This window comes from Coturnix japonica, chromosome 10 (genome assembly GCF_054131305.1).
Source record: "Coturnix japonica strain WE chromosome 10, WE-NBRP24, whole genome shotgun sequence".
In the NCBI taxonomy this organism is placed as follows: Eukaryota; Metazoa; Chordata; class Aves; order Galliformes; family Phasianidae; genus Coturnix; species Coturnix japonica.
Window position 1 is genome coordinate 2,093,653 of NC_140672.1, and position 12,523 is coordinate 2,106,175.

Sequence of the window (12,523 nt, forward strand, 5' to 3'; positions counted from 1 at the left end):
TACTGCCAGTTTGAGTGAAACACACATCCAGGTTTAGGGAATATGTTTTGTTTGTTTTGGCTGCAGCACAGGGTAGAACATTTTCCATCCCATCCGAATGCAGTCAAAAAGGTTTTGAAATATTGCACAATAAAAGCCATTCATTATATCTGTCTCCTCTCCCTTCCAAAAACAAAAATGGCTGACCAGTTCCAAATCTGTGCAGGGGGCAGGAAGATGGGAGTCAAGGGGTCACTGGAAATAACCCAAAACTAACACCAGGTTTTTCAGGTTTGAGTTAGGGAATATGTTCCATACCCTCATTCCCACTGCACATAGGTTTTTCTTCTTCTCCCTGCAAAGCCTGGTTAAAGTAGTTAATTGCTCTGTTATGCACAATTTACAGGACTTAATTACAAAACTAATACATTAGCCTTCTTGTCTATAAGTTAAAGGCACAACTTCATCTTTTCCACAGGGACACAGCAGAATTAGACCTCACCTTACTGCAAGTTACAACTGTGATCTGCACTATTTACCTCCTAATCTTAGAAACATGCAATCTGAAGGAATATTCAACCAAGCACCGCAGTTTGTTTTTAAACAGCTATTTCCATTGTATACATACCTGTTAGCTTGAAGATGAAATTTCTTTTACTGCCCACTCCTGTTCCTATGTGCTTAAGCTTTATTTTTTTCTTCCTCTCTCCATCTCCCTGTATGCAGATCTAACAATGCCTTTCTGTTTGCTTCTTCGTGCACAGATCAGCTCATCGCTAATTACCTCCCTGCTCTTAGTGAACAGTGAGTGCTAGAGGATGCAGAGTTGGAAAGAAGAGCTACAGCACAGAAATTTACAGTTCTAAAGAACCACGCAGTCATCACAATTAAATAACTATAAAATAGCAACGTTTATATGCAGCGTAGAGGTGTTTCAATATCCACTTTATCAAATCAGTCAGAAGCAAGTAGAGAAAAATAAACCAATGATGTGAAGGTTTATTTATAATTACTTTAAAGTGAAGCTTACCAGTAAATCAGAAAAATGGCACAAGTTGTTCTCATTGTTTACTTTCCCTGCTTATGGTAACTATCAAGTTGTGAAAGTGGTTTTAATTCTGTTAAATCACACATGAGAAAACTTGAAAGCACTCTCCACTTTTGTAACTGATGTTTATCTTAAATATGGCGAAATACGGGCATAAAATAATGACTGGGAAAGGATAATATTAAAGAGCTTACTCTTTAACTTTAAAATATTCTGAAGAAAGGATGAAACACCTCCCCTATGAGGACAGGCTGAGAGCTGGGACTGTGCAGCATGGAGCAGAGAAGGTTCTGGGGAGAGCTGATAGCAACCTTCCAGTATCCAAAGGGGCCATAAGAGAGGACAGACTACAGGGTCTGCAGTGACACGGCAAGGGGAAATGGTTTCAAACTAAAAGAGGGAAGATTTAGAATGGATTAAAGGAAATTTGTTTTTGTTTTGTATTAAATAAAGGCAGTGAGGCACTGGCATAGGTTACTCACAGAAGTGGTGGATACCCTGGAGACACCCAAGGTCAGGGGATGGGCTCTGAGCACTGATGGAGCTGCAGATGTCCCTGTGCATTGCAGGGGAGTTGGACTCAGTGACCTTTAAGGGTCCCTTTTAACTCAAATTACTCTATGAAAACATGTGTTCTTTGCATTCTCGACTCACATAACACAAATTGATGTACTAGTGCATAGTCAGCTGATTATCTACAAACACATGAAGACTGTGCTTCCTAAGACAGAGTAAATAAAACCAATATAACAACTCTTACTTATTAGTTACATCATGATTACATTGGACTGGCAAGACAACCAGCCTTTCTAGGACTTACCACTTGTTCTCTGTTAATCAGACCATGATCGTTTTGTGGCAATCTGCTAAATACAGTTCCTTGGCAATATACACTCAGTGCTGGCTGTCACCATACTTGAAGACATTTCATATCTATGCAGTGCAAAATGTAAGGCTGGTTAATACTCTGAAACAGAAAATGGCCTTTTGTAATAACCCTCTTAAGAGAGAGAAGAAACCTCCCTTTGGAAGAACAGGGAGAACAATTGAGAACTGAAAGAGACTGCCAACACCATAGATTTTTTTAGATCCCACTCTAATTCTAGTCTAGTATTCAGTGCTGCTTCAATGATTAAACCAAAACAGCTCAGTCTCACACTATTGATTCTGAATGACTGTCACTACTAAAACTGTGTGTGGTATTAAGTGAATAAACTAACCTCACAGGGCAGAACATCACTAAAATTACTCCAAGTAGTGCTGCAACAGCTGAAAACTAGAACTACAAACTTAAATATCTTGAATCAGCACACAATATACCTAAAGCATGAGCCACCAAATCATAGGTTCCACAATTGCTGGAGTCTGTTGAGAAGCTTTGCCTCAGAAGAACAAATTGCACAATGTGAGCTGAATGTTTAAAATACTGGGACCATCTTGTTAGTCTTACTTGAAGTGCTCTTCCCTAAATTCCCTACTTAATTCCCTTGCTACACAGCCCTCAGTGTCAGCAGACCTCCTACTCCCTATTCCATGACAGATTCTAGCTCAGACCTTCACTGTTAGCCAGTCTCAATTCACTTTGTAACCCTAATCTCTAACAATCAGCAAACACAGCCAGAAGGGACCGGGAGAGCCTGTCCAGGCCCCATCCTTACCCCAAGGAAGTATCGTATGTCATTTCAGACTGATATTTGTTTAAACTGTTCTTAAAAGCCTCCAGTGATAAAGATTCCATGGCTTCCCAAGGCAATCTGCTATCTCTGGTGCTGGAGCTTCTACTTTCTGCTTAACCAGATTTCCCCCTTGCCCCCCAATTATAAAACATTTATTGTACCATTTGGTAGAGTTACAAAGAACCAACCATTAACCTCCACCAAACTTCTGCATAACTGAAGACTTGTCTCCACTCAAGTCCTCTCCAGATTAAACCCACTTACTGTAACCTCTTATTTTATGCAGGTTCCAACCTCACCTAAGCCAGGCAAACTGCCATTGAGTACATGGGATTCAACTCTTTAATTTACCATGTAGTGCCAGGAAGCAAATCCAACCTTTGTTTTTCTTCTCCTTAGCCTGGGCTCTTCTACTTCTGATTTTCTTTACGCTTCACATCTGAAGTGCACTTACCACATTCAACCAAGAAACCTCAGGGGAAAATGCTCTTCCACTGCTGCTCTGAATGATGCATAGGACAGCAGCACCACGAAAAGCAGGTTCTATGCAGATTAAGCTTTCTAGTATCACACACGCTAATTTACTGCCTTTCCCTCCAGGATATCTCAATGCTTGATCTGACTGTTTAAGGCAGATATTCAATCTCTGACATCCACAGCCTCAAAAGGTTTGCCTCTGCCTCACCGTGTGATTTAACAAGTAGATCTTAACATCTCTGCTGTATTTTAAAGTGCTATATGATTTCCACATGCAAAGTCATACCTGAATACAGTGCGTGTTTCACTTCTCTAGTATTGACTAATTTCAGTGCTTAGTTTAGTTGTTGTTTTGATATTTCTGAATGTTAAATGGTAGCAGCTCTTATTATTAAGTTCTGATGTCACACAGCATCTGTTCAAAGACTTACACATTATATCTTCAAAATAGTTCAGCTATGACCACAAAACTCATGTCAGAGTGCCCTCTCCTGGTAAGCCAACATCCTGCCATCACAGCAAAACAACCCGAGTAACTGTTGCCATCTCGATTCCAAGCCCAAGCATTGCATTGTGACACAAACACAAAGCCCAAAATAAAACATAAGGAGACTGTTTTGACAACTTCAGTAATGTTTCTATAGCATTAAAAAACGAACAGCAATTCATTAGTGAAGTTTCCTTCAAGTTGCCTTAGTTCTTAGGAAAAGCTGATGATGTCTGTAGAGAAAAGTAAAACATGCATAAAAATGAAACTGTTCCATTTGCTTTTAAGCTTTATAAAATCATCCAAGTTCATGACATATTTTATTCCATCTCAATTACGGTAAAAACAAGGTCACAGAAGAGATCACTTTCAGCAGGAAGCTCTATTTCCTGAAAGATGGCACAGGTATTTCATCAGGGCTGAAACAGAATGGAATAAGAAATGAAAGCAACAGCAACTGCTTAAATAGGCACCTACAATCATCACTTCTTATTTTTACACTGTTCAAATCTAAAGTACTGAAACACTAAAATGACAGGTCAGCTACTGAGCAGCTCTGCTGCCTTACACTCCTCCCCTTCAAGTCAGAGGTTGTTTCTTATTTCCTGAGATCTAAATTCTTTTATGGCATTTCTGAAATGTGCAATACAGGTTTCAAAAATAATTTATAAGGAATGACCTATCACAAGGGAAATATCACCATGTCAAACAATTCAAGCTAAAAGGGTAGACTGTAGAACATTTGTGGCTTAACTACTGATAGAAATTCATGTTTTATTTGATTAGACTAATGTATGAATTAAGCTAATGTATGAAAACACATAAGCAAAGATGTAGACCACAATGAAGAGCTTATGTCAGAATCCAGTTCATCATGGGAGAAAAAGCTATCCCTGGGTTACCTGCCATGACTGCCTATGGACCAACACCGTGAGCCCAAGCTGGGTCTTCCATGCAACTCTGATATTCAACCATTTTATTCATCTTAACTAGCAAAATCAGTTCTAAGTTCCTCAGGATACTAATAAGGAAATAATGGGTAAGAATTTAAGTAAAATAGAGAATCAATATCTTATTTCTAAATAGAACTCACAAGAGAGAATATAAGAATCTAATACTGACCTTCACTTAAGAAAATGAGAGGTAGCTGAAACCTCACTACGTGGTAATGCTGTTTGGAAGAGGTACATTCATTTCTTCTGAGTATTCTTGGTTACTGCTGTCTCTCCTATATACCGAATTTGTTATGCTCCTTTTCCTGGTTTGAAACCGAGTTTTTGTTTCTCGAGATATGGATTCACAAGTGCTTTTCCTCCTCCTTCTGCAAGGACCAGCAGCAACATGAACAGATTCAATGTTCTCCTTCCCTGATTCTGCAACCTGGAAGACATTTTCTTCTCTATGATGAATATTCTCAGATTCTGTAGGGACAAATGTGCTTATTCTTCTCCTGGTTTTACAAGCAGGTGCTAGCAGAGAAGGGTTCTGCAGAATCTCATTGGTTACTTCAATCCATGCAAGCCCTTCAGTTTCAGCATTGTTCTGTAGTCTCATGCTGCGTCTCACCCGACTTGTTTCACCACACATACTTGACTTTCTTCTCAAAGGCTTTTTTAAGGAGTTACTTTTTAGCTGAGGAGCAGATAAAATTTCTTCAATATCAAAAGAAGAAACTTGAAGATCATCTCCAGTCATTTCAAAATGAGACTTTTCTATAGGAGGAATATACACAGCACTCCTACTTCTTGATGGTCTCCTTCTTGAAGGCCTTGTAGGCGGACACTCAGTTCTTTGGAGCATCTCATGTCCATCAATGTCCTTTTGGTTCAGTAACTCCAGCCCTATTAGCCACTCTTCCTTGCTTGGGAAATCTCCCTGTAATTTCTCATGTTCTATCAAGAAATCACTTCCTGTTTTCTCTTTTAATGATGCAGTCTCTTCAGCTTGTTGGAAACAGTCGTATATATTAAGAACATCATCTGTGTCTGGCGCAACATTTGGAAACTGCAAAAATAACCCATACAAAATTTGTTTCAAACAGCTGATAATTAAACAAGCGCTCTAGATTTCCTCATTAAATTGAGTCACTCTCAAAACTAAAAGCCAAACAACTAAAAAAAAGTCCAAATTTGTGGAACCCCACATGTTGGAAAGAACCTGCTCCAAAGAGGGGTGCAGTTTATGCTGCTTGAGGCCTTCTCAGCTGAGTTTCTGAGCAACTCCTTCCAAGGATGCAGATTCCGTGACCTCTCTGGGCATCCTCTTTCAGTGTTTAACAGCTAATTTTTTAATTTTTTTTCCCCATTTCCCTAAAATCTTTTCTTTTTACTTTTAATATAACAAAACCAAGCACAAGACTTATTTTCTAGCACTAACATTAAGTAGATTGGGAACCTTATCAATACCAGAAACAGACTTCAGATCACCTGAAATACTGTATTGCTGGGGCTGCCTTCTTCCACAATATCCAGGTCTTCAGAGCTTGGATACACATCAACAACAGGGATGTTTGTCTCTCTCCTTCTTTCAGTCACTTGCTCCTGTTGAACATCATTGGGAACATCCCTGGGTATGGAATGATCTAAAAATACAAAGAATGACACATGGTTACCAGTTGTGAATGTACAGAATCAATTTCTGAAGTATTACAGTAAAAAGTTTCTGGTATTTTACTCACCAAACAGAAATCTACTAAATAAGCATTCCACACTACCAGCATTATAAAAAGATCTCCCCAGAAAGCTGCTGCACATCATGTTCCTATTTATCAGTATCCAGTGAAAGTATAGAATCTTTTTTTGTGGTGAGCTTCCCACTGGAGCCCTGTAAGCGTTAAATTTATGCAGCTAGAGGCTAATAATCTGTTAGATACCTTGGACTCTGTTATTTACTTCTACTTCATTCTATTCCAGAAGCCATTAAAAGTGAAAAATGCATACTGGGCTCTTTATCTGTGCACAGAACTGAAGGTAGCTCTCAACAGTTTAGTAAATAACTATGAAATAAAAGGAAAGGAATGACTAAGGCAAAATGAAACTAGAGAACACATTACCTGGAAAACGTACAATTTCCTTTGGTGAATTTGGAGATGAGGCACCAGAGAAAACTTCTGGAATCTCAAGGATAGGACTCAGAAGAGGTTTCTTTGAAGCCGTTTCTCTTTCCCCGTATAAAGACTTTTTCACTTTTCTCTTTCTTCTTTTTCCAAAGGTTGCATGTTTTGTTTTCTGAAGAAATCAAGAGGACCACATTAGAGCATAATGCAAATACAAGGATCCTTTGTGGTATTTTCCAGCAAGTAATCTGCACCATTATTGGATTTCATGGAAAATAATAATCTCCCTACAAATTATGTCCTGCTTGTTCTGTTCTCTTCACGTTAATCTAAAAACTACAATATAAAGAATTATTTCTCCAATGAGATCTGTTTTTTAACTTAACCAAACCAGGAAATCAAGCAAATGAGTTTATCAGATTAAAACTGTATATTTCCAGTTTGAAAAGGATTGTGTGCTTTCCTTTCCAACATGCAAAAAAGCTCAAATACTTCAGAGGCCTCACTTAAAGCAAACTGACATATAATGCGGAAAGTTCAAAGAATTATCAGCTGTGTGCAGTTGACAAGAGAACCATAAACTGTCCCTGAGGTCTCAAGGGTTGTGCCCTTCACTTCTGAACTACCTTCTTTACTCTACATGTATTGAAAGCCCTGCCAGTCCGCCCTAACAATATGGGTGTGATAGTAAGTCAAGGAAAACAAGAGACAGACGTGATGAGGAAAGTATTGGCAGCAACAGGAAACAAAAACATCCTGTAGAAAATTTGTAATATAAACAGCAAAATAATCAGGGAAAACATACAAGAAAGAAGACTAATTGTGTGAGATACTAGGACAAAGAAATAAGGGTAGTATTCACCAGCTGCACTGGGCTGTCACTTACTTGCTTCTTTTTGGCAGCAGATACAGTCACACTCTTTGGTCTCTGAGGTCCATTTTTCCTTGGATTTTTAGTGTCTTTAGCATTCTTAGTGCTAGTTGCTCTTGAGATACTACAATCTGTCCCCTCAGAAATGGTGCCATACTGTTGAAGAATAGGAATTTTAAGTTACTAGGGTGAATGTTTACGTGTAGGTACGTTTGTTTTTTCAAAAAAGCAACACAGTGCAAAAGCCCTAAGAATCCGTCTGTAATTACATGTCAGTGACTGAAGCCCTTGATCCCATGAATGAAAGCCTAGGGATATATATCCAGCTTCTCCTATCTAGACTCGTTGGGAAAGTTCCTGCAACAGTTAACATTTATTTCCATATACCTGGATGTCTATAATTCTCATATCTGAGGATGCAAAAGCTCTGATGCACTTCAAGAAGTATACAAATCCTTGTTGGAAGGAGCAGAGAAAACAAAACCCAACCATTAAATAATCTTACCTTGCTTTTAGTAGAGGAGCAAGTATTTTCCAGGTCTGATTTGACTGTTTCTGCTTCTATAGATGAATAAGAATATTGGTTCAGATCAGCAAAAGTCAATCATATTTTGAGGAAATTATTCACAGCATTTTAACACTACACACAACATGTTTAGATCTGAATGCACATAGGATTATCAAACATGGCAAGATAAAAAAAATTACAGAATAAATCAGAAGAAAATAAAAGGCAGTAACAAATTAATTAACACTTGCAAAGCTTTCTCTGAGAGACAAAAACACAAATGAATATCCTCCTTTTTATTTTCTTATAGCTTTGCTTGCTATTTTAAAACCATCCAAATCACAATATCATAAAATCCTGATAGTAAGCCCAGTTATTTAAAGCAGTAAGCCTGATTAGATCAGCCACATGTGTGGAAAAACACAAGCTCAAATAACATCTAGTTAATCTGAACAGTAGGCAAACACTGGCAGCTACTGCAATGACCTTTACAGGAAAGGAAGAGCATTTAACGTCGGGCGCAATATGTCCTGTGTTGAACAAACAAAGAAAAAAAACCAACACAATTGTGTCATCTCTCAATTTTCAGATACAGCAAGATGTATTGCCTAAATGACAACAAGTTGGATACCTTTTGTATTTTCAATAGGTAAGAGCTTTTCTGCAACAACAGAGCCCTCCTGTAGCTCCTGAGGAAGCTCAATACATTCCTGTAAGGTAAATGAAAAAAAAACTTAATACATTGAACACTCACAGATTGTAAGAAGCTGTTTTTGTAGTTATAAAGGAAACAAAAACTTACATCACTGCAATCAAAGTTTGGCTGAGCTAATGGTTCTTCAGTGAGCCCTGCCCTTGTGAAAGGGCTGTCATGTTCTGACCCTGAACGGCAGACTGGTTTTGATCCTTTGCGCACTGGAGTATTTGCAGGCAAAGTTTTATCAAATATTTCCGGGCTGAGATCTTCACCAAAAGTCACTTTTTTCTTCTTTGCCCTTTTAGGGCTGTATTGTTCACTTTGCTCTACTGCAATAAAATACACCGACAGCTTAGCAGACTTCAAGCAGAGCTTTCACAGAGCAGAGACTTTTCAAGGCCTTTTTACAGGTCTTAAGATTCCCTTAAATAATCACCCACCAACCAAACAACAAAATATAACCTTTAGACATCAACTCTACAAGAATTTTTAGTTTAGCAATACTATAGTATCAAGAAATGAGAAAAAAAGAAAATAGAAGTCTAGAGAGATAACTGGTCTTCACAATTTACAGCTGGTAACTTTAATGTCTAATGAATTACAGCCATTTTTTGTAATATTGATATCAACATCAGTATTTTTGGTATTAAATATTCTCTGAAGCGTATTTTTTTCCCCGTGGTAATTTTATTTTCCACTTCACACTGTATGTTACCACTTAAGAGCTATTTCAGTGGTGGCTAATCCATAATATCCTTTAGATCTCGCAAATCTCTTCAATTCATAGAACAACAGAAGAAAATAACACAACAAAATGGGAATCAAACCTGTTTGCAGTGCTTCACAGATGTGATCAGAGACTGTAAAAGATTCGCTTCCTCCTCCATGAACAGCATTGTTTGAATATTCCTATCAAATGTGATAATAGCATCTATTAAGTACCATTCATTTAAGGACTGTCCTTTTTCAAATCGAAAAAGAAAATAACTTCCTCTAAAAGTAAAATTTACAATCAGTGCAACTCTTTAACAAATCTATTTGTTTGCTGAGTAAAACTTGAAAGCATAAAAATGGATCTTCTCATCACAAGAAAGCTTCAAACCAACCATGACACAAACAGACAACCGCTGATAACCATCTTCAGTGAATACAAATAGTCTGAAAGCATCTTAAAATATGAATCAATTTCTACTGTGATGGAAGTTAACCAACCAACCTTCATGCAGTCCATCAGTTGCTTCACTGGTGTTTTCTTCAACACAGATCTCAGCTGTGAGCCACTCTGTGTGGATTCACTTAACGAAGCACTCTTTGTTTGTAGTGGTGTGACAGGCAGCTCGCTTTCATCATATATTCCCACAATTAGTTCTTCTGCAAAATTAACCTTTTTCCTGCTTTGATTTGATATCACATTACTTCTGACTTCTTTACTGATACAGTCAGGGCTGAAAACTTCAAGGCAATAACATATGAAAATTAAAGACTGAAATGAAAACATTTTTAGTGGTGTTTCATATTTATTACTTAAGGGAAGACCTGATATTTAAACTCAATTAACTTACAAAAGCCATCTTCCTGAAAAGCAGTAGATGCTTGTGAGAGTCCAGAGAAGCCCGTCTTCCCTTCAGCTTCTTGAACTGACTTAAAAGTTCTTTGAAAGATATCCATTTTGCTCTTCAGTGACCTGGCAAACTGACAAGGACTGGCCTGCTAATAGAAAATCAGTGTTAGCAGACACTTTCCAATATGACATGAAATTTTTTTTTTAGTTTTTATCTATGCCTTTGGCATAAAGTGCAGTGAATGCAGATAAATGAATGCTATTATAAGTGTAAATAGATAAAAAGAGATTCCAGACTCTGCAGAAACAAAACCAGCATTCATCTCTCTATTTAAAAATAAAAGTAACCAAGGAAAATCAAGACAATTGAGGCCAAAGCTATTTCTTCTACTGACCCCTTCCTTGGGTTTCTAGTCTCTTTCTGCCAGGAGGTGTTAAAATGGAAGACTTACATATTGATCCCTAAGGGAATTAAAATGATGCATTAGACACTTGAGAACAACCCTCACCTGTGTTAAAGCTTCTTTTTGCCTGTTGCTCTTCTGCTGGGCAAGGTATTGAATGAGGGTATTGTTTTCTGGAGACCCCCTTGCTCCAATGGCTGATCTTCGTCTGAGCTTTAGAGCAGCTGGAGACTTTGCTGAAATGGAGAGAGAAGGAAAAAAAAACAATGAAGATGTACAACAGAACGCTGGTTTAATGGGGTTTGGGTTTTTTCCTTAAAGAATGGTTTGTGTTATTTCTGGAAACAACCTTATATAGCTTTACAGCTCAGAAAACTCTCAGAAAATCAATTAATCAGCATGAGCAGAAAGACCTACAAGATGATCCAGTCCAACCCTTTCTGATCACTCCAGTCTTGCCTTACCTGTAGATCCATTAACAAAGCTTTCTGGAGTAATCCCAAAATCAGCAGTTGTTACAGTTGCAAAATCGACACTTTTTCTCCTCTGTTTCTCTGCTAATCCACAATAGGATTTTTCTTCTGCTTTGAGCCTTACAGGCGTTGAGTAGCACTCATCTCCCAAAGGCACAGATTGACCTGAAACATTCTCTTTGCTGCTCAGAGGCTGGGCAGCTTCACCAACCACAGGCCTTTTTGGAGTATCTAAGGGACATTCTGACCACTGCTGGCTCTCAGCATCATGATACAATTCCTGCTCTTGGCCTTTGGTCCCATTGCTTACGTTCTCTTTCTCAGATGCCATTTCAGGCTCAGTCACTTTGCAAACCTTCCACTCTTCTAATGGGGATCTCTTCAGTCACTGCAAGATTTCTTCTCTCATTGCCTTCATCTTCCAGCACAGCATCTCTAACCTTTGACGACAACGTGTTTTAAGCCCGAAGAAGCACAACGTTATTCACTGGCCTCCAATAACAACAGCTCCCTGTTAAAAAACAACAAGTTTTAAGTCATTAGATAAGGAAAACATCTCTGTAATGATATGAAATGACTGCAGATCTAGAAAACCACTTGGGGAGGGGGGAAAGGGGAAGAATAGGGAAAGCCTTATGGTAAGAGAAGCACAGAAGCTTGGCTATGGGTAAGGAAACACAGGCTTATGCTTTTATTTTGTGGTAAATGTATACATTTAGCGTTTAAATGCCCGTTTTAAACGCAATTGAGGTATGAATAGTATAAAGGGGAAGGGGAAAGGGGGGGGGGTGGTTCTTTAGGTCTCTCACATCTTTCGCATTACTGGGTTTCTCTCAGGTATTAAAGCTCAGAGAGACAGGCCACAGCAGCAGCTCACGAGAATACGCGTTAGGTTCCACGGACCGGGCTGTTTAAGGCAATAAGGGCCATATAAGGGCCATATAAGGGCCATATAAGGGCCATTACCACAGACCCCCCCCCCCCCACCTCAGCCGCCATCCCCGCTCTCCCCTCACGTTCGAACCGCGGAGCCATCAATGACCGTTACGCGCCGCGCCGCCATTTTGAATTGCAACGGTCGCCGTCCACGTGACAGCGCGCACCAATCGCGAGCAGCGTTTGCCCTTAAGCACCCAACTCCTGTTTTTGATTGGCTGCTGGTACCTCTGCTTCCGCCCACTCGTTGTTTCCCCGCCCCTCCAGCGAGGCGCGTTTCTCATTGGCCAGCGGCTTGGCTGTGATTGGTTATAGCTCCTGTCGCTCAGGGAGCGCTGACTTCCGGGTTTG

At 39.1% G+C, this 12,523-nt stretch overlaps 1 protein-coding gene across 9 annotated transcripts; it reads right to left on the reverse strand.

The window, feature by feature from the left end:
- Nucleotides 1–3,795: 3,795 nt before the first annotated feature.
- On the reverse strand, nucleotides 3,796–12,501 carry CDCA2 (cell division cycle associated 2). 9 transcript variants are annotated; one of them, XM_032448843.2, is made up of 14 exons: nucleotides 12,401–12,501; nucleotides 11,228–11,747; nucleotides 10,869–10,999; nucleotides 10,361–10,508; nucleotides 10,015–10,250; nucleotides 9,626–9,707; nucleotides 8,904–9,127; nucleotides 8,733–8,811; nucleotides 8,099–8,154; nucleotides 7,609–7,749; nucleotides 6,720–6,894; nucleotides 6,094–6,248; nucleotides 4,790–5,671; nucleotides 3,796–4,086 (listed from the first exon to the last, which is right to left on the reverse strand). In XM_032448843.2, exons 2-13 carry the CDS (start codon nucleotides 11,565–11,567, stop codon nucleotides 4,826–4,828), a joined length of 2,613 nt encoding a protein of 870 aa, XP_032304734.2. In that variant the 5' UTR covers nucleotides 11,568–11,747; nucleotides 12,401–12,501; the 3' UTR covers nucleotides 3,796–4,086; nucleotides 4,790–4,825. The 9 variants fall into 9 exon arrangements, with proteins under 9 accessions (XP_032304734.2, XP_085366279.1, XP_015738376.2 ...); XM_085510153.1 differs by lacking the exon at nucleotides 12,401–12,501 and adding an exon at nucleotides 12,279–12,316 and having other exon boundaries at nucleotides 10,361–10,505; XM_015882890.2 differs by lacking the exon at nucleotides 12,401–12,501 and adding an exon at nucleotides 12,279–12,316.
- Between the last annotated feature and the right edge of the window lie 22 nt (nucleotides 12,502–12,523).